This window comes from Rana temporaria, chromosome 4 (assembly GCF_905171775.1).
Source record: "Rana temporaria chromosome 4, aRanTem1.1, whole genome shotgun sequence".
NCBI classification, from domain to species: Eukaryota; Metazoa; Chordata; class Amphibia; order Anura; family Ranidae; genus Rana; species Rana temporaria.
In genome coordinates this window covers 311779807-311806275 of record NC_053492.1, presented here as the reverse complement: position 1 = coordinate 311806275, position 26469 = coordinate 311779807, and the positions used below count along the sequence as shown (strand labels likewise).

Sequence of the window (26469 nt, the reverse complement as noted above, 5' to 3'; positions counted from 1 at the left end):
CAGGCACGTCCTCTTTAAAGTGCCCAGCCACGGGTCCGCGCGGGCACACTCCCGTGACCTGGTCCGAAGCTCCGCGGGACCCGATCGCTGCTGGTGTCCCGCGATCGGTCACAGGAGCTGAAGAACGGGGATAGGTGTGTGTAAACACACCTTCCCCATTCTTCACAGTGGCAGTGTCGCTGATCGTCTGTTCCCGGATATAGGGAAAGACGATCAATGATGTCACAAGTCCAGCCCCGCCCCCCTACAGTTAGAAACACATGAGGTCACACATAACCCTTACAGCGCCCCCTAGTGGTTAACTCCTACAGCGCCCCCTAGTGGTTAACTCCTAAACTGCAATTGTCATTTTCACAGTAATCAATGCATTTTTATAGCACTTTTTGCTGTGAAAATGACAATGGTCCCAAAAATGTGTCAAAATTGTCCGATGTGTCAGCCATAATGTCGCAGTCACAAAAAAAAAAAAAAGCTTATCGCCGCCATTAATAGTAAAAAAAAAAAAATTATTGATAAAAATGCCATAAAACTATCCCCTATTTTGTAAACCCTATACATTTTGCGCAGACCACTCGTTAAACGCATATATATATATATATATATATATATATATATATATATATATATATATATATATATATATATATATATATATATATATATACACACACACATATATACATACACACACATACATACATACATACATACACACACACACACATACATATACACGCACACACACACAGTCAGGTCCATAAATATTGGGACATCGACACAATTCTAATCTTTTTGGCTCTATACACCATCACAATGGATTTGAAATGAAACAACCAAGACATTCTTCAAACTGCAGACTTTCAGCTTTAATTTGAGGGTATTTACATCCAAATCAGGTGAACGGTGTTGGAATTACAACAGTTGGTATATGTGCATCCCACTTTTTAAGGGACCAAAAGTAATGGGACAGATTAACAATCATAAATGAAACTTTCACTTTTTAATACTTGGTTGCAAATCCTTTGCAGTCAATAACAGCCTGAAGTCTGGAAGGCATAGACATCATCCCTGGTGATGCTCTGCCAGGCCTCTACTGCAACTGTCTTCAGTTCCTGCTGGCTCTTGGGGCATTTTCCCTTCAGTTTTGTCTTTAGCAAGTGAAATGCATGGTTAAAAAGGATTCAGATCAGGTGATTGACTTGGCCATTGCATGACATTCCACTTGGTTCCCTTAAAAAACTTGTTGGTTGCTTTCGCAGTATGCTTCAGGTCATTGTCCATCTGCACTGTGAAGCGCCGTCCAATGAGTTCTGACGCATTTGGCTGAATATGAACACTTCAGAATTCATCCTGCTGCTTTTGTCAGCAGTCACATCATCAATAAATACAAGAGAACCAGTTCCATTGGCAGCCATACATGCCCATGCCATGACACTACCACCACCATGCTTCACTGATGAGGTGGTATGCTTTGGATCATGAGCAGTTCCTTTCCTTCTCCATACACTTCTCTTCCCATCACTCTGGTACAAGTTGATCTTGGTCTCATCTGTCCATAGGATGTTGTTCCAGAACTGTGAAGGCTTTTTTAGATGTTGTTTGGCAAACTGTAATCTGGCCTTCTTGTTTTTGAGGCTCACCAATGATTTACATCTTGTGGTGAACCCTCTGTATTCACTCTGGTGAAGTCTTCTCTTGATTGTTGACTTTGACACACATACCTACCTCCTGGAGAGTGTTCTTGATCTGGCCAACTGTTGTGAAGGGTGTTTTCTTCACTAGGGAAAGAATTCTTCGGTCATCCACCACAGTTGTTTTCTGTGGTCTTCCGGGTCTTTTGGTGTTGCTGAGCTCACCGGTGCGTTCTTTCTTTTTAAGGATGTTCCAAACAGTTGATTTGGCCACACCTAATGTTTTTTACTATCTCTCTGATGGGTTTGTTTTGTTTTTTCAGCCTAATTATGACTTGCTTCACTGATAGTGACAGCTCTTTGGATCTCATTATAATGGGATAATGAGGGAATAACACACACCTGGCCATGAAACAGCTGAGCAGCCAATTGTCCCATTACTTTTGGTCCCTTAAAAACTGAGAGGCACATATACAAACGGTTGTAATTCCTACACCTGATTTGGATGTAAATACCCTCAAATTAAAGCTGAAAGTCTGCAGTTAAAAGTACATCTTGTTTGTTTCATTTCAAATCCATTGTGGTGGTGTATAGAGCCAAAAAGATTAGTATTGTGGTGATGTCCCTATTTATGGACCTGTGTGTGTGTGTGTGTGTGTGTGTGTGTGTGTGTGTGTGTGTGTGTGTGTGTGTGTGTGTGTGTGTGTGTGTGTGTGTGTGTGTGTGTGTGTGTGTGTGTGTGTGTGTGTGTGTGTGTGTGTGTGTGTGTGTGTATATATATATATATATATATATATATATATATATATATATATATATATATATATATATATATATATATATATATATATATATATATATACATACACACATATACATATATATATATACACACACACACACACACACACACTTTTTAGCAGAGACCCTACATAATAAAATGGTGGTTGTTGCAATATTTTAGGTCACACCGTATTTGCACAGCGATCTATTAAATGCAATAAACAAAATACACTTTAACCACTTCCATACAGGGCATTTTCACCCCCTTCCTGCCGAGATCAAAATTTTAGTTTTCAGCGCTGTTGCACTTTGAATGACAATTGCGCGGTCATGCAACACTATACCCACATGAAATCTTTATGTTTTTTCCCCCCAAAAATATAGCTTTTGTTTGGTGATATTTGATCACCTCTGTGTTTTTTATTTTTTGCGCTATAAACAAAAGGAAAAAAAACACAATATTTTTTACTTTTTGATTTAATAAATATCACAATAATAAAAAAAAAAAAAAATGTCTTCAGTTTAGACCGATGAGTATTCTTCTACATATTTTTGTAAAAAAAAAAAGCGTATATTGATTGGTTTGCGCAAAAGTTATAGCGTCTACAAAATAGGGGATAGATTTATGGCATTTTTTTTTTTTACTAGTAATGGCGGCGATCTGCGATTTTTATTGTGACCGTGACATTGCGGTGGACATATCGGACACTTTTGACACGTTTTGGGACCATTCACATTTATACAGCGATTAGTGCTATAAAACTGCACCGATTACTGTGTAAATGTGACTGGCAGGGAAGGGGTTAACACTAGTGGGCTCTGAAGGGGTTAATATGTTCCCTGGGAGCGATTCTTACTGTAGGGGGAGGGGGGCTCACAAGGGGAGGAGACCGGATGTGTGTTCCTATGTACTGGGAACACACATCGGTCTCCTCACCTCTGACAGGAGGTGGATCTGTGCGTTAACACATACAGATCCACACTCCTGCCGTGATCACCGGTGCCCGGCGAACATCGCGGCCGCCGTGCACCCGCATCGGGTCACGAGCGGTGCTGCGGGCGCCCTAGATTGCCGGGAAGAAAAGACGTCATATGCCTTTCACCCAGAGGGAGGGAGGGTTCCTGCCGGTGTTATAATATGGCCCGGTAAGAAGGGGTTAATGAAAAAATAAACAGTAAAGTCAGCCCAACTTTTTGTATAATGTGAAAGATGACGTTACGTCGGGAGAATCGTGATCTTTATTCTAAGCAAAAAAATTGTGATTCAAATTTTTCCCAGAATCGTGCAGCTCTACCATGTAGGTACAAAAAAAAATATATATATATAAAGAGTTTGTCTTAGTTGCATTGCTCCACACTACAGATTGCAATTATAAAAAAAAAAAAAACACACATTCAACTTCAGCGGTTTTTGAACCACCAATGTGCATAACTTATATGCTGCAGCCTGAAGAAAATAGCTTTTACTACAGAACAGAGGTTCTGTAGTAAACAGAACAGGGATATCGGAGTCAGAGGGATAACCGTGTAAAGATCATGATGAATGAATGACTTGTATAGCACTACACATGCAAACTGAATCGCCTCTAGGCGCTTTTGGCAGCCAGTGTCTTCCTGGCTGGTGCAGTCATTTACCCCATAGGATCTTGACACGCTTGGGACACACAGTCGTACACACACATTATAATATATATATATATATATATATATATATATATATATATATATATATATATATATATATATATATATATATATATATATATATATATATATATATATATATATATATATATATATATATATATATATACTGGGCCAATTTGGCCAGGATCCAATTAACCTACCAGCATGTCTTTGGAGTGTGGGAGGAAACCAGAGTACCCGGAGGAAACCCACACAGACGCAGGGAGAACATGCAAACTCCCAGCAGATGGTGTTGTGGTCGGGATTTGAACCAGCGACCCTTTTGCTGCTAGGTGAAAGTGCTAAACACTACACCACTGTGCTACCCCTGCTTTAATAGTAGCATTGTCATGTAATACACACACAAATTTTATAAAAATGTTCTAGAACGCTAAAAAAAAAAAAAAAAAAATGTAAAGAATGTGCATTTCTGGATTGAGGATCTCTAATGATCAAAAGGTTTGAACAAATGTTATTGTCAAAATAATCTGCATTTAGCCATTCTCAAAACTATTGCCCTGTAGTGATCTACCCTTATGCAAACTGTGCTTTGCACCCAGCATGCTTAAAAATATCGGCAAAAAAAAAACACATAAAAATGGACGAATATTTTGCAGCGCATGTTGTATGAATTCTTTACTAAATATTAACATGATGTAGGGCTGAAACAACTAATCGATTATAAAAATTAAATTGATTATTATTTTCATAATCAATTAAAATCGGACAGTAACATAATGGGGGTTAAAAAAAAAAGATAAAAGAGCAAATCGCTACTGTAAATATTACTTTCACTGTCCCACAGTAAAAAATGAACCCCTTACAGTAGCGATTATTTGCGCTTTTTTTTGTACTTATTTTTGTTTTTTTAACCCCATTATGTTACTAAACATTTCAGGCCTGGGTTCACACCTCTGTTTTTGGTGCTTTTTGCAGAAACACACTACAGTTCATTTACATGTTTTCCTATGGGACACGTTCACATCCATGATTTCAGCTGCTGCATATTTGGAAAGGGCAAGGACTTTAACGCGAAACGGTGTTATTTTGTTTTTTTGGTTCAATATACTTCAATGGAGAAGCTGCAGAAAAGCATATTATGAGCTAGATTCACGTAGCTCGGCGTATATTTTGGCCAGCGTAGCTCATATGCGCTACGCCGACGTAAAATAGGGAGCCCAGACCAGTGTTCAGAAAGATCTGGCGCCGTACGTTGCGCCGGCGTAGTGTAAATAGGCCGGCGTAAGCCCGCCTAATTCAAAATAGGCAGGTAGGGGGCGTGCTCCATGTAAATTAGCCGTTACCCCATGTAAATGAATGGCCGTTCGTACGGCGCATGCGCGCGCATGCTCAGAATCCTGTCACAAATACTCCCTAAGAAACGTCGGCTCAATGCTTTCGACGTGAACGTAACCTATGCACAGCCCCATTCACGTACCACTTACGTTAGCAACTTAAATTTTGACGGCTGTTCTGACATCCATAACTTAACATTGGCTGCGCCTCATATAGCAGGGGTAACGTTACGCCGGACGTAAGCCTTACGTAAACGGCGTAGCGGGCGCAAGTACGTTCATGAATCAGCGTAACTAGGTCATTTACATATTCTATGCGTAAATCTACGAAAAATCCACGTAAATATGCACCATAGATACGACGGCGTACTAAAACTTATGTTGGTCGGAGGAAGTTATAATTCAGTCACCTTTTTTTAAGGTTATTAATCGATTAATCAAAACAATAAATCGGCCAACTAATCAAATTATGAAAAAAAATGTTAGTTGCAGCCTAACATAATGTTTCACTTGCCAACATACAATAGAATCAAAATTACAGGCTACTTAACTTATTGTATACTGTCATTATGATAGAATTATTTTTTGTAAAAAGTAAAAACCCTTTTCCCCCATAATACAAATTTCTAACAAAGTACATTTTCACAAGGTACATCTGAAAATAGAATAATCAGTCAATACTGGCCATACACAGCTCAACCTTTGCAAGACATGTTAAAAGAGAGCATCTCTTTGTCAGGTGAAAAGGTGACATGCAGAGTCAACTCATCAATAGTGCTTGTTAATGCACAAATAGTATCAGACTTACTGGAAAATCTCTGCTACCTGGCACCATGGTTTCCTTTTGTATGGAGAGTACATCGAATTCCAAAGCCATCAGCTAAACTGGAAAGAAACTTGCAGCAGGTTCTGGCAGTGCTGCATTGTGGTAGACGGTTTGATTGCCCATCAATCTCAGTGTGACATGTATTTAGTAAAGGCCTGCCTAAACCCTGTGCAGGGACAAAAAGAGGATTCACAATAATAACACACATCACCCCATGCACATTTAGGATTTCAAACTCATCCAATACAGCACACCATTTTAAAGACATCTGACAACAGATACTCACCACACAACTTTCTATTGAAAATACATCTACTGTCTGTACGCTCCATCAAACAAAAACAAAAAAAGGGTTTATGCTCCAGATTCCAGAAACAGACTTCAAACCAATCCCTGGATATTCAAAGTTATGAATACTGAAGAAATTATTGCTGCATCTGAATAACTCAGTAGGAAACATCCGACATCTGAGTCACTCCACACTCCACCCTGATTACTTAAAACCTTGTCTAGAATATGAGGTCAACAATAAGCTGTAGCATCATACAAGCTTTCATAAAAGTACAAATAAAGATGTGGGGAAAAAAAAATCAGGGTTCAGAAAACAGTCCAATGCACTATTTTTGTCTAAAAGCGGTATTAAGCTCAAAACCAAAACATTAACATATTGCAGCTTACTAATAATTAGATGTGGTGGTTGCATTCGTTTATTTTTAAAGAGCCCTTTCAAACTACAGCGTGGCCGCGTTAGTAGTAAAGCGCCGCTCTTAAAGCACCTCTAAGATGCTGTTTGCAGGACTTTGAGAGACGTTTTTCAGGCGCTTTACATGCACGATTTTTAGCCCAAAGGCTCCTAAAAAACGTCTCAGTGTGAAAGGGGTTTAAAGCAGAGTTCCACCCAAAAGTGGAACTTACGCTTTAAGCACTGCTCACCCCCTTACATGTAATTTTTTTGAAGGGGGGGGGGGTGGGGGCTTCTGTAGGAGTGGGACTTCGGGACTCGTGCATGCTCAGCGAGCGCCCGGCCTTGAAGCCCAAAGCCGTCACGGCCAGGTGCCCACAGTGTGAATGGAGGCACCGGGGGAGGGGGGGGGCGACGCTGCGGGCGGCCGCATCGCTGGACCATGGAGCAGGCAAGTGTCTGTTTATTAAAAGTCAGCAGCTACACTTTTTGTAGCTGCTGACTTTTAATAAACATAAAAAGGCAGGAACTACACTTTAAGGCATTATCCTTGGGTCTGGCCAGTCACAAACTCAATTGCCTTAGGGTGTCTAAACTCTGGATGAAGGAGTAACTTAGGGGGGAAAGCAGAGTATCTAAAATCTGCTAGTGCATCTAACAACTAAGGGTGGAGGGGCAAGTCAGGATTATCAGATAGGAAGATGGGTTAATGTAGTTAGAGGGAGTGAAAGGGGCTTGCAAAAAAAATAAAAGACCACTCCTGTATTTGTGCATCAAAACAAATTTGCCAAGTTGGGTGAGGATGTGAAGGTGGCAAACACAGAGGTGGCAGCCCTAGATGTCACTGCTACTCCTAACAACCGGGAGAGCAACCCATCTAGTAGAGATGGTGAGGGGAGTGCAGGTAGGCCTAGACAGTTGGTGGTAATAGGGGATTCTATAATCAGGAGGACTGATAGAATAATTTTTCGCCAGGATCGCCTCAACCAAATGGTTTGCTGTCTCCCTGGTGCCAGGGTTTGGCATGTGGTGGACTGGGTGGGGAAATTACTGAGAGGGGCTGGCCATGACCCAGTTGTCTTGGTCCACGTTGGAACCAATGACAGTATACATGGAAGGTGGAGGCTCCTTAAGAATCAATTTAAAGAACTAGGCTGCAAGTTGAAGGGAAGGACCTCCAAGGTGATATTCTCTGAAATATTGCCTGTGCCATGCGCAACACAGGAAAGGCAGGGGGAGATTAGAGAGCTGAATGCATGGCTAAAGACCTGGTGTAGGGAGGAGGGATTTGGGTTTCTAGAGCACTGGGCTGACTTTTCATTGGGGTGAAACCTATATGCTAAAGACGGTTTGCACTTGAATGGAAAGGGGTCTGCTGTGCTGGGGGAGAGGTTTATGGGAAGTTTGGAGGAGTATTTAAACTAGGACTGGACTGAGGGCGAGGGTGAACTAGAATTACATTGGCAGACAGGTCAGTTAGGGGTCAGACATTAATGGAGGGTGGAATGGGGATAGATGGGGGGAGGGTTATGGCAGGTGACAAGAAAGTTCCCATGTTGCAAACAGTCATTGGAAACTATAGTGCCATGTGTACTACTAAAAATGATATGAAAAACACCAGAACAAAATGTAATAATGCATTAAAGTGTTTGTTCACCAATGCCAGAAGTCTGCCAAGCAAAATAGGCAAGTTGGAAGCTCTGGTGCATGAGGAGAGCTATAATGTGATCGGTATTGCTGAAACTTGGCTTCAATCCTCACATGACTGGGCTATTAATATTCCTAGCTATGCACTCTTTCGGAGAGACGGGGTAAAAAGGAAAGGTGGTGGGGTCCGTCTCTATGTGAGAAGTGATCTCAAAGCAAGTGTGAAAGAGAACCTGGATGATGGAGAGTGTGACATTGGCTTACCGCTGCATACTCTAACCCCCCTTCAATCCATCATGAATGCTGCGGCCAGACTTATCCACCTCACCAACCGCTCTGTCTCTGCTACTCCTCTGTCAATCCCTCGCCCAACGAATTAAATTCAAAATACTAACTACGACCTACAAAGCCATCCACAATTCTGCCCCCTGCTACATCTCTGACCTAGTCTCCAAATACCAACCTAATCGCTCTCTTCGTTCTTCTCAAGACCTCCTGCTCTCTAATCACCTCCTCCCATGCTCGTCTACAGGACTTTTCCAGAGCCTCTCCAAGCCTATGGAACTCCTTACCCCAAACTATCCGTCTATCTCCTTCTCTTTTAGCTTTTCGAGGATCCCTGAAAACTCTCCTCTTCAGAGAAGCCTATCCTACCCACATCTAACAACTGTATTTTAACTTTGCCCACCGGATCACCCCCCACATCTACTACCCTCTGTTCCACTTCACCCTCCCTTCTAGATTGTAAGCTCTAACAAGCAGGGCCCTCTGATCATTCCTGTATTAAATTGTATTGTAACTATAATGTCTTCCCTGATGTTGTAAAGCGCTGCGTAAACTGTTGGCGCTATATAAATCCTGTATAATAATAATAATAATAATAATAATAATAATAATAATGAGGCTGAAGCATTATGGGTGGAACTGCATATAGATGTGGGCAGTTCTAAGTTAATCATTAGCGTTTGTTATAGACCACCCAATGTTAACGAGGAGGTGGAGACTCGGCTCCTTGCACAGATGGAAAGGGCTGCAAGGGCTGGGACGGTGATAATAATGGGGGATTTTACCTACCCAGAAATTGACTCGAGTAATGGCACGCCTGGGACAGTTAACCACTTAAGACCCGGACCATTATGCAGGTAAAGGACTTGGCCAGTTTTTGCAATTCGGCACTGCTTCGCTTTAACGGACAATTGCGCGGTCGTGCGACGTGGCTCCCAAACAAAATTGGCGTCCTTTTTTTCCCCACAAATAGAGCTTTCTTTTGGTGGTATTTGATATTTTATTTTTTGCGCCATAAACAAACAAAAATAGAGCGACAATTTTGAAAAAAAAAAATGTTTTTTTTTTTTACTTTTTGCTATAATAAATATCACCAGTAGCCTCAGTTTAGGCCGATAAGTATTCTACATATATTTGGTAAAAAAGAAAAAAAAAAAAAAAAAAAAAAACGCAATAAGCGCTTATTGATTGGTTTGCGCAAATGTTATAGCGTTTACAGTAATAGGGGATAGTTTTATAGCATTTGTATTAATATTTTTTTTTTTACTAGTAATGGCGGCGATCAGCGATTTTTTTCGTGACTGCGACATTATTGCGGACACATCCGACACTTTTGACACATTTTTGGGACCATTGTCATTTTCACAGCGAAAAGTGCTATAAAAATGCACGGATTACTGTGAAAATGACAATGGCAGTGAAGGAGTTAACCACTAGGGGGAACTAAGGGGTTAAGTGTGCCCTAAGGGAGTGATTCTTACTGTAGGGGGGCGTGGCTGTAGGCGTGATGTCACTGATCGTCATTCCCTATATCAGGGAACAGACAATCAGTGTCACTGCCACACAGAACGGGGAAGGTGGACCACACCGTTAAAGCCAATTGACTGGGTCGCCAACCGCCTCCGAGGGATACCGGACTAACCCCAGGTATTCCGACTTCTGAACATTTAGCAGCCAACCGAATTCCTGGAGGGTCTGGCAGGTGATAGACACATCCACCTCTAACTCTGAGCTTGAAGAAGCTTGCAAAAGAAGATTGTCCAGGTATCCTACAATAGCGATCCCGCGCTGCCTCAGCAGGGCCAGAATCGGAGCGAGCACCTTGTTGAAAACCCTTGGCATTAAAGCCAGGCCCGAAAGGGAGGACCACAAATTGAAAGTGGTCCTCCCCGACCGCAAAGCACAGAAATCTCTGGTGCTTTGCGCATATGAGGATATGCAAGTACGCGTCCTTGATATCCAAGGACGCCAGGAAGTCCCCTTGATGGAGTGCCGCTATTACAGAACGAACCGACTCCATCCTGAACTTTTGCACTTTGACAAAACAGAGGGCCTTGAGATCCAGGATTGGACGGACCCCTTCCTTCTTTGGGACTACAAACAGATTGGAGTAAAACCCCTGAAACCATTCCAGTAAAGGAACCGGCACGATTACCCCCCTGACCAGCAGATCCTGAACAGCCCCAAACAGGGCCTGCCGACGACCCGGAGGAAGCTGGAGGTTGGGAGGAAAAAATCTTACGGCATGGCTGTCGGCCCGGCACACTGTGACACGGACATCGAGCCCGGTCATATGTGTGCCCTGGAGCGTATAGCTCACCGGCCACCCCTGGAGCAACGGGGCAGGTTGTGGACAGTCCAGCGCGTAGCTAAAGGCCGGCACACGCTTGATGGCCGAACTTGGGGGGACTACAAGGATCGAGGATCCAGCCCGTCATCCAGTCGGCAGTTGATTGTAGATCTCAGGATCCAAAAATGCAGGAAAAAACAAAAAGAAAAGACAATTGCAAAAAAAGCCTCAGGCCACATGGGCCCAGAGGAGCCATGTCATTCGCCTTGCTAGGCAGAAAAAACTGGGGCTGCAGAACAGTGTGTGGGGGATGTACCCTGGCAACCGCCCCCTGGGAGGTACTGTACTGTGTGGAGTGTTTAACACTTAACATGCTGTTTTTTCTGCCTAGTAAATCTCCTAAAAGGGAGGATAATACCCTAAGGTCAATTGCTGCTGTGTCCGTCAATGAACGGAAGAGAAAAATATATAGATCCTTAATTTCGTCATAAGTGGGCAAACATACAGGGAATCAAAATTATTTTCCCCACTGTATGTAGTTTTAGCGTACTTATTCCTTTTAGCATCCCCTTACCACACTCAGTAGATTCATGTTATCCTTCCTACAGCCCTACTCTTGCAAAAGCTTTACTGTCCCAAGTGACTTGGCTGGTTGCCATGTACAACTTTGTCATACCTTTACAGCCTATTGGAACAATGCTTCATTCCTTCTAAAATATTAGGAGCATAATAGCAATTTCCTTTTGTATACCTACATGACTTTAGTTTGTTCTAGAGCAGGGGTCTCCACACTTAATTTCAAGGGCCACATCGTATATTTTACACATATTCATGGGGCGAAAAAAAAATATTTATAAATAAAATCGGCAGCAGTGGAACAGAATAAATTACTGTGGGGAATTTTCTCCGCCCACACCTAAATGCTGCAGCCTCATGCATTGGGGCTAAACTTTCAGTGTGCATAGGGCCTTACATCTATGTTCTCCTCAAAGTCTCCCCAACAACCTGTGTCTCAATCACTCTTTAGCGCTTCCATGCACATTTGTGCCCTGTTCAGTCTCCCCGCACATTTGTGTCCCCATCACTCATCAGGGTCTCCTTGCAAATTGGTGTCCACTCCAGAGGGCCCCCCCCCCCCCACACACACACACACACGTATCCCCATCACCAATCCGTCTCCCCACACACTTGTGACCCGATCAGAGCCATAAAACACACACACACACACACACACACCTGTCCCCATCAGAACCATTTTTTATCCTATGTTGAGGAATATACTTAAATTACCATTTCTATCCATGGAGATCAGCTTTAAATAGAGAAAAAGTAGCCTGAGGAGATTAAAAGGAAATTATAGACCAGAGCATGTCAAAAAGGTAAAGACTATAAGACCCTCTCCAAGCAACTTGATGTTCCTGTGACTTAGGTTACAAGTATTAAAAAAAATTTAAGGTCCATGGGAGTGTATCAAACCTCCACGGATGTGGCCACAAGAGGAAAATCTAGCACAAACAGGATAAAAGGATAGTGCAAATGGTAGACAAACAGCAAGTGAAAACTTCAAAAGAGATACAAGATTAACTCCAAGGCACATCAGTGTCCGGGGCCACCATCTATCGCCTTTTGAGTAACAGTGGGTTCAAAGGAAGACAACCCTGGTGGACTCCACTGTTGAAAGAAAAACATTAAGAGAGTCATTAAAAAGTTTGTCCGTCCCCCCTCTACTTAATCTCTCACCTACCCAATCTCATATGATTATGGTACAAATATTTGATACAAGCTTAGATGGGAGGAGCGGTGTGGGGTGTTCTGTGTGGGGGAAATAGGAACTGTCCTGTATGGGGGATTGTGTTTAAGTTTTTGTATGTTACATTTTTGGTAAATACGTACTGGAAGGAAAAAAAAAAAAAAAAAAGATTATAAATAAAATAAAATAAATGTATTTAAAAAAAGTCACACTGTAACTTTATTAATTGCATACTGACAAAATCACAAATGCTTCTGGGAGAGGGTTCTTTGGACAGATGAGACAAAACTGGAGATTTAGGTCCCCTTCACACAGACGGATAGAATGGTGCCTTCAGCTTCAGATTTTACCGCAGCTAGAAGCACACAATGCTTTCCTATGACATCCTTTACACACTGCAGTTACTTGTGGTTTTGTGTGAATAGAAAAAATAGAATTGAATGAGTCTAGGTGCGATCTGGCGCAGCTACCGGCACATAACCGCAGATAAATCGCAGTGCACTGTGTCAGCTGCGTTTGGTATGAATCTTGAGGGGGAACTCCACTCCAAATTTAAAATAAAAAAACGGCATGGGTTCCCCCTCCAATAGCATACCAGGCCCTTTGGTCTGCTATGGATTTTAAGAGGAACCCCCGTACACCGAAAAAACGGCATGGGGTCCCCCCAAAATCCATACCAGACCCTTATCCGAGCATGCAGCCCGGCCAGTCAGGAAAGGGGGTGGGGACGAGCGAGCGGACCCCAACAACCAATGGCCAGGGTTGACGGAATGAGGCTCTGTCCTCATCAACATGGGGACAGGGTGCTTTGGGGTGGGGGGCCTTTTTGGGCGCCCCCCTGCCCCAAAGCACCTATCCCCCATGTTTTTTCAGCCTACGGGGGTTCCCCTTAAAAATCCATAGCCGACCCAAGGGCCTGGTATGCTCTTGGAGGGGGAGCCCACGCCAGTTTTTTATTTGAAATTTGGAGTGGCGTTCCACCTCAAGATTCATACCATACACAGTGCTTGGTATTGGCAGGGATCCATGTCGGATCCCGTTTAATATCTTGATGCGGCTAAACGCAACCGCGGCTAATCGCACTGTACAAATGCAGCTGATCGTTGTGCCTGGAGTCTTGAATTCCAGCAGAAAATAAACAAACATTCTTTTAACTGCGGCAAGAACAGCCGTCCGTGTGAAAGGGGCCTTATGATGAGTCAAAACAAAAGCCAATTAACACCATGGGGGTTGTAATAAATTTGGAGAGTGCAAAATCTTGTGCAGCTTAGCATAGAAACCAATCAGCTTCCAGTTTTTTTTGTCAACACTTAATTTAAAGCAGAACTTCGCACGCCATGCCTGAGGGCAGAAGGATGCCAAGAAGTAAATGCTAAATGAATCATCTGTCCCTACTCAAGATGGCCACAGCCAAAAATGCTAGGGGGTGTTTTTCAAAGTGATTTCTCAGAAAAAATAAAGCAGAGAGACATGGATGGGTGGGGGAGTTTGCGTTGAATATTAAAAATGGATTAAATCTTTTTTGGGTTTCTGGTGCTAAGATGCAGTGCAGCTCCACTTTAACTCAGGGTGTGCTGTGATGGGGAAATTGGTGCAGTTTTTTCTTTCAGCCTTCTGGCGTGAAAAACAAAATCTAGGGTTTTCTCCAAATTTCTCTGCAAAAGTGGAAATACACTTTAAGCAAGTAGAAATTGCCACAATAATAATAATAACTGTACGACTTGTCAAAACAGTTTATTTTTTTTATTTTTCGGAAAGTGCAGGTAAAGATTAGCATCTGGTTAGTCTTTACTGCCATTTGTGTTCAATTAGGCAGATTGCCTCTTACGTCATGGTGACAGCAGTTTCACCAGACAGGAAGTAAGGGAAAATTTTGTTTTTCGTCAGATATGGCGACCCGTCAGAATTGGTAACGGAAGTGGCGTTCCGTCACCGCCTTCTTGCTACACCCGGCACTCCTCCATAGTAAGGCCTCATGCACACTGGACATTTTTGGACATTTTAACAGCAGCCGTTTTTTTCCTACAGTCATTAACCACTTAGCTTCTGAGTCTGCTGGCGGGGGGGGGGGGGGGTGGCGCCTGAGTCTGCTGGCGGGGGGCGGTGGCGCCTGAGTCTGCGGGCGGTGGCGCCCGAGTCTGCCGGCGGGGGCGCCCGAGTCTGCCGGCGGGGGGCGGTGGCGCCCGAGTCTGCCGGCGGGGGGCGGTGGCGCCCGAGTCTGCCGGCGGGGGGCGGTGGCGCCCGAGTCTGCCGGCGGGGGGCGGTGGCGCCCGAGTCTGCCGGCGGGGGGCGGTGGCGCCCGAGTCTGCCGGCGGGGGGCGGTGGCGCCCGAGTCTGCCGGCGGGGGGGCGGTGGCGCCCGAGTCTGCCGGCGGGGGGCGGTGGCGCCCGAGTCTGCCGGCGGGGGGGCCTGAGTCTGCCGGCGGGGGGGCGTTGGCGCCTGAGTCTTCTGGCGGGAGGGGGGGTGGCTGGCTGAGTCTGCTGGCGCCCATACAGTACAGTGATAAAGTTTTGACAGAGGCAGGTCATCATCACAGGTCATCTTACTTTTGCAGCCTTTCAGTCAGTCTCTCTCTCTCTGTCACATCTCTGCAGCCAGCCCGCTCATACGGTGTTCCTCCCCTGACGTGCCACATGACCTGCTTGCCTCTAGGACTCCTGGGAGGTAAGAGTTGTAGTTTGCTGTGCTGATAAGTTCCTTAACTTTAACGCGGCCAAACTACAACTCCCTCAATGCAGTGCAGCCTGCCAGCAGCAGCCAGCCAATCGGCGGCCGAACTACAACTCCCACAATGCAGTTCAGCCTGCCAGCAGCAGCCAGCCAATCGGTGGCCGAACTATAACTCCCACAATGCAGTGCAGCCTGCCAGCAGCAGCCAGCCAATCGGCAGGCGCCGCGGCCGAGTTCTACAAAAAAATAAAAAATTACAGCCAGCCAGCACCGTGGCCCTTTTAAAGATAATGTAAGCGGCCTGGGGAGAAATATCCATCTTTCCACCTGGCCCAGTCCGTCCCTGCTTCTCATGAAAAACAAAGCTAGAACATAATGTGCATGCCCACCAGCAGCTCTGTGCTTGCCAGTGCAGATGGACTGTGGTCACATGAAAGGGAGAAATACCACAAAAAAAAAAAAAAAAAAAATAGTACAAAACCAGTGATTTTTTACTTTTGGAGCATATCAGGAAGAGTATTTGATTGCTTAGGGTTTCAGTGGCTCTTTCAGGGAATTGAGGTTGTACAACCACTTTAAAGTTTTACAGAGCAACACCTGCAAAAGGGGCCAGCATGAAGTGATCTAGTAGGACTTAATTTTTTGACAAAAGTTCCACTTTAAATTGAATCTTCAAATTCTGAAAAAGAATTCGAAAAAAATAAATAAAAAAAAATGGTAACCATGCTGACTAGCTTAGCCATATTGACATGGCCCTAGCAAATGACATTTTAACAGTGCATATTTAGAATTCAGTGTCAGAGAGAAGAAATGTATGTCCTTCACTTGCCAAAGTCTCTGTTCCAACAGGTTTAACACATGGTGCTACCGACAGCCGTAAAGGTGGTTTCCTTCAGACCAAATTAAGGTCAAATGATCTCCTCAAAGGAGAATTTGCACTGCCTGCAAAACACAGGGTGTTAGAAGCATACCACAGTGCAGACATGTTCTGACAAGATATCATGCAGTAAAATTAGGAAGCGACTAATTCCATAAAAAAGGTAGCTGCAAGAACACTTCATAAGCATGTTTACAGAACATAAACACATTACAAAAAGGCCCCTTTGGTTCTTACACAATTCTCACAAGAACTCACAATGAAAAAAAAATACAATACATCATTTAACATAAAAAGGTAATTCTGTCGTTAAAGTGGAGGGTCACCCAAAAAATCTATTTTTAACAATAGATTGGGCCTAATTACGGGAAGCAGAATTGGGTGTTTTGTTTAAAATCAATGCAGTACTTACCGTTTTAGAGATAGATGTTCTCCGTGGCTTCCGGGTATGGGCTGCGGGACTGGGCGTTCCTATTTGATTGACAGCCTTCCGACCGTCGCATACAGGGCGTCACAAGTTTCCGAAAGTAGCCGAACATCGGTGCGCAGGCGCCGTATAGAGCCGCACCGACGTTCGGCAACTCGTGACACGCTGTATGCGACCGTCGGAAGGCGGTCAATCAAATAGGAACGCCCAGTCCCAAAGACCATACCCGGACCATATCCGATCCCCCCATAGGGGAGAGCGGAGAAAAGACAGGGCGGTCCCTGCAGTGTGTACAGGGACCGCCCTGTCATCCGCCGTCTCAGCGGGGATCAACGGAGCAATCCCCGCTGAGCAAGCAGAGGTTCACGGGGCGGATCATTACTGATCCGCCCCATGTGAAAGGGCCCTAACTGTACGGGCTGCCTGGGACAACACACAGATCTGTCTTCCTGCCTAGCAGAAAGACAGGATCTCTGCCATCCCCTGTCAGAACGGGCATCTGCCAAAGTAAACAAGGCAGATCTCTGTTCTGTCTCCGTGGGGAATGATCGTGGGCGGCCGGCAGACATCGAGTCAGCTGGACCCGCTGATTGGCTTCCCCGCTGGCCAATTGGCGCATGCACCCACAGAAAGTCGTGTACGGGCCCGACCTACACCTAGGGCGATTTGCTCAGCCAAGCCAATCTGCCACAATATAAACTCCAGTGGCTGGTCGGCAAGCGTTTCAGCAAAAGAACATAAAATCACTCACAGAGGAATTGCTAAATTGTTTCATATATATTTTGTAAGTGGAGTTCAAGCTTACACCCAACTAGCCTTAAAGGGGTTGTAAAGGTTCATCTTTTATTTTCTAAATAGGTTCCTTTAAGCTAGTGCATTGTTGGTTTACTTACCTTTTTCTTTCGATTTCCCTTCTAAATGTATTTTTTCTTTGTTTGAATTTCTCACTTTCTGTTTCTCCTCAGTAAGCATCATCCGAGCGGTGAAAAGTCATTTAGAACAGCTTACTGAACAGCTTACTGAGGAGGAACAGGAAGTGAGAAATTCAGACAAAGAAAAGAAAGAAAAAAAACAACATTTAGAAGGGAAATTGAAGGAAAAGGTAAGTGAACCAACAATGCACTAGCTTAAAAGGAACCTATTTCGAAAATAAAAAACAAACCTTTACAACCCCTTTAAAAGCCTCAAATGCACACTTTAATGTTAGTGCACACAAACCATTTTTTTTAACATATAAAAAGATGTCACACCGAGTAAATAGATACCAAACATGTCACGCTTTAAAATTGAGCATGCCCACAGAATGGCAACAAATGACAGAACATTAAATTATCCATAGGCAAAGATTTAAAAGCATTTGCAGGTTTCCAATTTAGAGCGACGCAGGAGGTCTGGCACCAAAATGACTGCTCTCATTCTGACGTTCACAGCGATACCTCAAATGTGTGCTGCAATTGCCATTTTCAGCACTCCACTCCCAAGCTAATTCTGACACTTCTCTCCTACATGTAAAAATCATAATTTTTTTGCCAGAAAATTACTCAGGAGCCCCAAAACACACACACACTCACACACTAAAAATCTCCATAGGCTATGCTTTAAAAATGTTTACAGGTTACCAGTTTAGAGTTACAGAGGAGGTCTAGTGCTAGAAATATTGCGCTCATTCTAACGTTCGTGGCGATACCTCACCTGTGGTTTGAATGTTGTTTACATATGTAAATGCAACCCAAGTATACGTTCGCTTCTGTGTGCAAGCACGCGGGGACAGGGGCTGCTTTAAAATTATATATATTTTAGTATAGTATTTTATTTACATTTTTACACTTACCCTTTAATTATTTGGTCACTTTTATTCCTCTTACAAGAAATTTACACATCCCTTGTAATAAGAATAGGGCATGACAGGTCCTCTTTATGGAGAAATGTGGGACACCACATCTCTCCTCTAGGCTGGAAAGCCTGAAAAGAAAATAAGAAAACCGATCCCAGGCTTTCCAGCCAAATACATGGTAGTGTTTACAACTGCCAGGGCCGGACGTGACATCATCACATCGCTTTTGGCCTTCAAGAGTCAGAGATGATTGGAGATGACTTTGCCGCCAGCGAGTTCATTCTCCGACTCATCGATCGCACATCGGGACAGGAGAAACACTGGGAGGGTGGCTGAAGGGGACGTAAAACTGTGCGATTACGACTGTGCAGGGAATCGCTGGCTGAAAAGAATGATATGTGAAGGATGTCTGTAGCTGCACGCATCATTCCGATATCGCCACTTCAAGTCCCCACAGTCATATGACGTGAACCCGAGTGAAGCAGTTAAAATATGCGTGCGGTACCTATGTGCACATTAGCACGGGGAGACAGGGCCACACTAAAATGAAAATTTATGGCGCCTAAACCGAAAATTTAGGATGCATTTGGCTGAAAACCGAAAAGGGAAATTTTTTTTTTGTTTTTTTATAATTTAATATGGCTGGCGATTTTGCACTGCAGTCACTAGGAGGCATTCTTTGCATTGAAGTCAATAGGATGCAATTTTTCATTGAAGTCAATGGGACGCAGCATGCCATTAACAGCACATTTTTTTTTTTATCAGTAAAACGCAGATAACCCTATTTTCACCCAATAATTTTCAGCGGCCGATATAGCGCTGCATTCTTAGTACCTTAAAAAAATAAATTGTAAACTTTGTTGCAATCACAAGGGATAAACAACAACCCTTACATGAGCTATGACAGGTCCTCTTCATGGATGCCTTTACAAGTCGGTAACGGCTTGTTTACATCAGACTGACACCAGTGACAAAACCCTTGTGGCTTCCAGTTTCTGATCTCACAGAGAGGGAGGAACAATGTCAGTTACTCTCTGAGTAGTGCACTAGATGACACTGGTCGGCCTCCATGGTGGTGGTGACAGGAAGGGGAGGGGCGCAATGGGGACCCCTTCTGCCACCTGCAGAAGTGATGGCGTGGCTCTATAGCTGCACAAATCACTTCTACACTCAAGAGATTCGCCAGCTGAAAATTGTGATACAGTACCGATAAACACTTAAAGGGAGAGATCAGCCGAGTGCCCAGAGTGGAACTTATATTAGGTACAAATCAGAAGATTTTTTACATTGCACAAGCACAGGGGACACTGGCAATGGCAGGGAGGGGGGAGGAAGATAGAGAGAGGACACAGGAGAGCAGATAGCAGGCTGCGGATGACAGAATCAGTCCCGATTATCGTGGTCAGTTTACAGAGGGGAGGGTATAGGATCAGCCCCAGGTTTTTTTTTTTTTTAGGTGACACGGGGGGCCAAATGGCACAGCACAAGCACTATGCTGTATAACATGCTTTAAGGGAACAGGATCTGGGTTTACAAATGCTTTAAATCCGAGGATGTCATAGGACATTCAATGGGTGGGAACTAGTTATGGTAGGCAAGGAGCAGTTGGCTAGGACGGGCAATGCACCCTGTTGGAATTATGAGTTTAATTGCTGTGTGGTGCTCATGCAGTGTTTCCATGATCAGCAATAGAAGAGATAGAACTGCAGCAAAGCTTGTCTGCTTGTACTGAATGTAAGCCACAAGGGTGCAGGGATAGATCAGTGTTATTCCACTGAAATATTTTCCAAGTTATTTCCTGGAAATAAACATTACTATGTGGACACTCATTACAAGGATACCCTGTGGAGCAATGAAATCAAAACTGTATTGATCTAACTGAGCATGGACAGCAATGCTAATAAATAAACATTTGTTATCAAAGCTGTCAATATAAACAAGAGTCAGATTTACAAAAACTAGAGCAAAGAAAACTGGAGAAAAAGTAGACTAGCTACACAAAACAGGTTGCATTTATCTGAAAGATGGAACATGAGTGCTTACAATGGGAAACCTTTGCTACATTTGCCCCAGTTTTACCAAATAAGCCAACTGTTATTAAAGTATCCTATTGCTTAGCTCTACTACATGTAGATCACAAATACATAACTCACTGTCCAGAAAAAACAAAATGGCTTAACTGCTCAACAACCAAAATCCCATGGTTTTCAGATGAGCCTGTTCACACGTGAGTAGCATCGATTGAAGCTTGAAAACTATAAGCTTGAAGTGTTTCACACTATTAAATTTCAATGGAAACACACACAAAAAAAAAAAAAAACATGCATTAAATGCATGTGTAGTACAAGAATTTCTCTCTAGAAACTAGCTTTGCATTGGTTAAAAATATTTAACATAAAAAAAAAAAAAAAAAAAATACTGTACAAAACACAAAAAAGCCTATAAAAAGTGTGAACGCAGCCAAGTGTAAAGAAACGCCAGTCTAAGCATTTAGATAAAACTTTTTACCGTAGAGGAACTCTTGAAAAAATGTAAAGTTATTTATTTGATCAACAGCTCAGGAAATATAAAGCTGGCCATAGCTGGGTCAAAATTCAGCCAGTTAGCAGGGACAGGCCAAATTTCGATCCCTGTGTGGGGGTCGATGAGGAATGTTGGGAAACTTGTTGATCAGCGGCTGTCAGTGAAGAGTCCAGTCCCGCTGTCGGGATACAAACATCCTGGCAGGGAAGATTTCTTCACTCCCTTTGTTTGTGTGGATCAAGGAATCTGTTCATTTTTCATTTAGCCTGCTGGCTGACTGTAAAAAAAAAAAAACACACACACAACACAACCAGCCTATCTATGAACAGCTTTAGAGCCGGTTCACACTGGGGCATCTCGTCAGGCGGCTCAGCCGCCTGACAAGTCGTGTCCTATTCTATGCAATAGAACCGTTCTAATAGGAGCGACGCAAGTTGCTCCGACTTAGAAAAAGGTTCTTGTACGACTTCGGGGGCGGCTCGGGGCGACCTGCATTGACTTCTATACAGAAGTCATTTTGCAAGTCACCTCTGAAGTCGTCTTCAGGACGCCTTGCGGAGTCGCCCCCGAGTCGGTTCACACTGGGGCGACACGACTGGGGATACGCCGATTCACGAACGTAGTTGTGCCCGGCGCATAATATAGGCGGTCAGCGATTCCTTTCAGTGTAAAAGTAATCTTAAGAGACTAGGGAGCTACCGTGTTTCCCTCGAAAATAAGACGTACTCCTAAAATAAGCCGTAGCAGGATTTCCAAGCATTTCCTAAATATAAGCCATACCCCTGAAAATAAGACGTAGTGATGGGCGTGACTATGCGGAGCGGTAAACAAGACTTGATCGGTATATGTACCGTAATGTACTGGTGCGGAGCTGTAAAGAAGTCGTGCAGCCCTTCTTATCTGCTCCATCGTGACAGCTGCTACGGTATCTCTAGGTGACCGGAGAGATGACGGTCGGCAGCCCCATCAATAAGGTCGGCTCCCCCTGTCAGGTCCCGGTGAAAGTAAAAAGTCTCCTCAGTGAAGGAGCAGGACGCTCTGTCCTCAGGGGAAGAAGTAAAGCTGCTCCCCAGCACTGATCAGCAACAGTCTCTCACCCCACACAAACACCAGGGGATAGGGGGAAAAGCTTCAGCAAACAGTCTGCTACTGTATTTGAATAAATGTAGATTGTTGTACCATACTTGCCGGTAATAAAAATAAGACATCCCCTGAAAATAAGCCATAGTGTGTTTTCTTGAGGAAAAATAAATATAAGACGGTGTCTTATTTTCGGGGAAACACAGTACTGGATTGCATGGAAAAGGGGATGGCCTTCCATCTGTCCTTGCAACGGATAGGGCAGCTTGGTGCGTCGGCAGCCACCAGGGCGTGTGACATCATCACGCCAGAGGCCATCTTGGCTCTGTGCACAGAGCCAGAACAGACAACACCCATGTCCTTCCTGCTCAACCAATGGGGGAAGATTTATTTCAAGCCCCAGCTAGGGCATTGTATAAACAAGTCCTTCCACACTAATATAGCGGTGGTGTTACACCCTGCCAAGATAGTTCTGCTGTCTGTGTAGGTGTGCTAGACTTACAAGCTCTTTTTCTACTCATTTCTTTAGCCAGAGACTGACTGCTTCTGATTGTTCTACCCTTTTTCTTTCTATATAGAGTTTGGGCCCTGTTGATCACGGCAATCCTGATAAAATAAAATCTGTCTGCAATAAAGCTATTACCATCTTCTACAGGGCCCATATACAACCTCTTGGCTTGGAATATATACAGTAGATGTACACTCACCGGACAGTTTATTAGGTACACCTGTTCAATTTCTTGATAACACAAATTGGCTAATTAGCAATCACATGGCAGCAACTCAATGCATTTAGACGTGGTGAAGACGACTTGCTGAAGTTCAAATCGAGTATCAGAATGGGGAAGAAAGGGGATTTAGGTTACTTTGAACATGGCACGGTTGTTGGTGCCAGATGGCCTAGTCTGAGTATTTCCAAAACTGCTGATCTACTGGAAATTCCACGTACAACCATCTCTAGGGATTACAGCGAATGGTCCGAAAATATCCAGTAAGTGGCAGTTGGATGGATGAAAATGCCTTAATGTCAGAGGAGAATGGGCAGACTGGTTCGAGATGATAGAAAGGCAACAGTAACTTAAATAACCACTCGTTACAACCAAGGTATGCAGAATATAGTGTCTTGTAATTCTCCTTTATGTTGATGCTGCCCAAATGGTTTCATACACCCTGTGAAATGTCTTGCGGAGCTTCTCACATGTTTCATGATCTGTTTTTTATTTTTGCCACTGTACCCTGCTTTTTGCTGATGTATGTAATGTGCCATGTAATCTTGTTGACTCAATAAAGACCAACCTTGTTTGTAAAAAAAAAAAAAAGGTATGCAGAATATCATCTCTGAATGCACAACACATCGAACCTTGAAGCAGATGGGCTACAGCAGCAGAAGACCACACTGGGTGCCACTCCTGTCAGCCAAGAACAGGAAACTAAGGCTACGATTCGCACAGGCTCACCAAAATTGAACAATAGGAGATTGGGAAAAACTTTGCCTGGTCCGATGAGCCGATTTCAGCTGCAACATTCAGATTCTAGTGTCAGAATTTGGCATAAACAACATGAAAGCATGGATCCATCCTGCCTTGTATGAGCGATTCAGGCTAGTGGTGGTGCAATGGTGTGGGGGATATTTTCTGACCATGTCCATCCCTTTATGACTACAGTGTCCCCATCTTCTGATGGCTACTTCCAGCAGGATAATGCACCATGTCACAAAGCTCAAATCATCTCACCACTGTTTTTTTTTAATACGACAATGAGTTCACTGTACTCTAATGACCAGATCCAAAATCTCTTGTTGAATCTATGCCACGAAGAATTAACTCAGTTATGAAGGCAAAACGGGGTCCAATCCAGTACTAGCAAGGTGTACCTAATAAAGTAGCCAAACAGTGTATATCCTATGTGGAACTCCTTTCTCTGCAAATTAAATATATATATTTATTTATTATAATATAATATCTCTCTATCTCGATTCTATCGTCCATTTTACCTGTGCAGCTTGTGCTCATCGGCCTCTGTGGAGGAGACACAGGCATTTCGGTGCTTATGCTGTGCCCTATCAGTTGTCTGCCTTGTTTGTACCATCGCAGTTTATATACTTGACATCTGAGTAAACACATTTCACTCAAATGCCTTCTAAGACCCCTTTCACTGGGGGCGTTTTGCAGGTGCTATAGCATTAAAAAGAACTCACCGCTCCTACACATTGAAATCAATGGGCAGCGCCACCGTACCGCTGGAAAAACGCTGCTGTAGTGGCGCTTTGCGGGCGGTTTTAACCCTTTTTCGGCCGCTAGCGAGGGTTAAAGGCGCCCTGCTAGCTGCCGAAAAGCACCGCAAATACGACGGTAAAGCGCTATACGGCGCCTGCGCAGTCAGCTCTACACGGCGCCGTATATCGCCGACTCGCAGCTCGGCTATTTACGGAAATCTGGTGACGCGCCTTGTGCGACATGGGAACTGTTTCACCAGACGTCAATCATCTAACCCAGGGATAGGAACGCCCAGGAATCAGAACCCGGAAGCCAGGGAGAAAATCGCAATATAACGGTATGTACGGCAAAAAAAAAAAAAAAAGACCACCTGCATACTGTAAATGTCGTTAGTATGCTGGATGTAATTACATTTTTAGGGTGAACCCCTGCTTTAAAAGGGGGTTGTAAAGGTTAGTTTATTTTTTAAATAGGTTTCTTTAAGTTAGTGCATTGTTGGTTCACTTACCTTTTCCTTTGATTTCCCTTCTAAATGTTTTTTTTTTCTTTGTTTTCGGTATGAATTTCTCACTTCCTGTTCCTCCTCAGTAAGCTGTTCTAAATGACTTTCCACCGCTCGGATGATGGTGGAAAGCTTACTGAGGAGAAACAGGAAGAAGTGAGAAATTCAAAACAAAGAAAACATTTTTTTTAGAAGGGAAATGGAAGGAAAAGGTAAGTGAACCAACAATGCACTAGCTTAAAGGAACCTAATTAGAAAATAAAAGACAAACCTTTACAACCCCTTTAAGTTAAAATCAATATTTGCTAGAAAATTACTTGGAACCCCCAAACAGTGTATATATATATATATATATATATATATATATATATATATATATATATATATATATATATATATATATAAAATTAGCAGAGACCCTAGGTAATAAAATGGCAATTGCTGCAATATTTTATGTCACACTGTATTTGCTCAGTGGTTTTTCAAATGCAATTTTTGTGAAAAAAAGACACTTTAATGAATACAAAAAAAAAAAACGAAACATTAAAGTTAGCCAAATTTTTTTTTGTTTTGATGTGAAAAATGTTACGCCGCGAGAATCGTGATCCATCTTCTAAACAAAAAAATCGTTATTCTCATTTTAGCCAGAATCATGCAGCTCTACTATATGTGGGGCAAGTTATACATGGTCTCTGTCAATATAGGCATCTGCTTTTATGTATTTTTAAATACACTTTTGTAGTTTTATATGTGATTAATAACATTCTGGAGAATTGTATTACTACTTACAACACACTATATATATATATATATATATATATATATATATATATATATATATATATATATATATATATATATATATATATATATATATATATATATATATATTATATATGCGCCTTTGCCTACATAAAATCAATGGGGCTGGTTATTTTGTATTTTTGTGGGATGTGGGCATTGACTGTAAGGCCCCATACACACCATAGAATCTATCCGCAGATAAATCCCATCAAATGGGTTTCTGCGGATAGATTCTATGGTGTGTACACTCCGTCGGAAATTTATCCGCGGATAAATCTCCCCTGGGATGGATTTCCAGCAGATGGATATTTGCTGACATGCTCAACAAATCCATCTGCTGGAATCCATTCCAACGGATGGATCCGCTCGTCTGTACAGACTTACCGGATCCATCCGTCTAAAGGGATTCCCCGCACGCGTCGTAATGATTTGACGCATGCGTGGAATTCCTTATATGACAGCGTCGCGCCCGTCGCCGCGTCATAATAGCGGCGACGGCGCGACACGTCATCGGCAGAGGATTTCAGCGCGGATTTCAATGCGATGGTGTGTACACGCCATCGCATAGAAATCCTCTGAAATCCTCGAGAGGATTTATCCGCGGATACGGTCCGCTGGACCGTATCTGCGGATAAATCCTCTCGTGTGTATGGGGCCTCAG

General features: G+C 43.3%; 1 protein-coding gene across 7 annotated transcripts in view; it reads right to left on the bottom strand.

The window, feature by feature from the left end:
- Positions 1-26469, bottom strand: part of MAP3K4 (mitogen-activated protein kinase kinase kinase 4) — a 218890-nt gene that overhangs the window by 165819 nt on the left and 26602 nt on the right. For 2 of the 7 annotated variants that reach the window (XM_040350606.1, XM_040350611.1), the window contains exons 1-2: positions 6508-6709; positions 6204-6387 (exon numbers count right to left, since the gene is read on the bottom strand). The exons of 1 other annotated variant lie outside the window; for it this stretch is intronic. In XM_040350606.1, coding sequence (XP_040206540.1) covers positions 6204-6256 — 53 coding nt within the window. In that variant the 5' untranslated portion in view covers positions 6257-6387; positions 6508-6709. Of the gene's footprint in view, positions 1-6203; positions 6388-6507; positions 6713-26469 lie in introns of those variants that run through there. 4 more of the 7 variants (XM_040350605.1, XM_040350610.1, XM_040350609.1 and 1 more) reach the window with 3 other exon arrangements.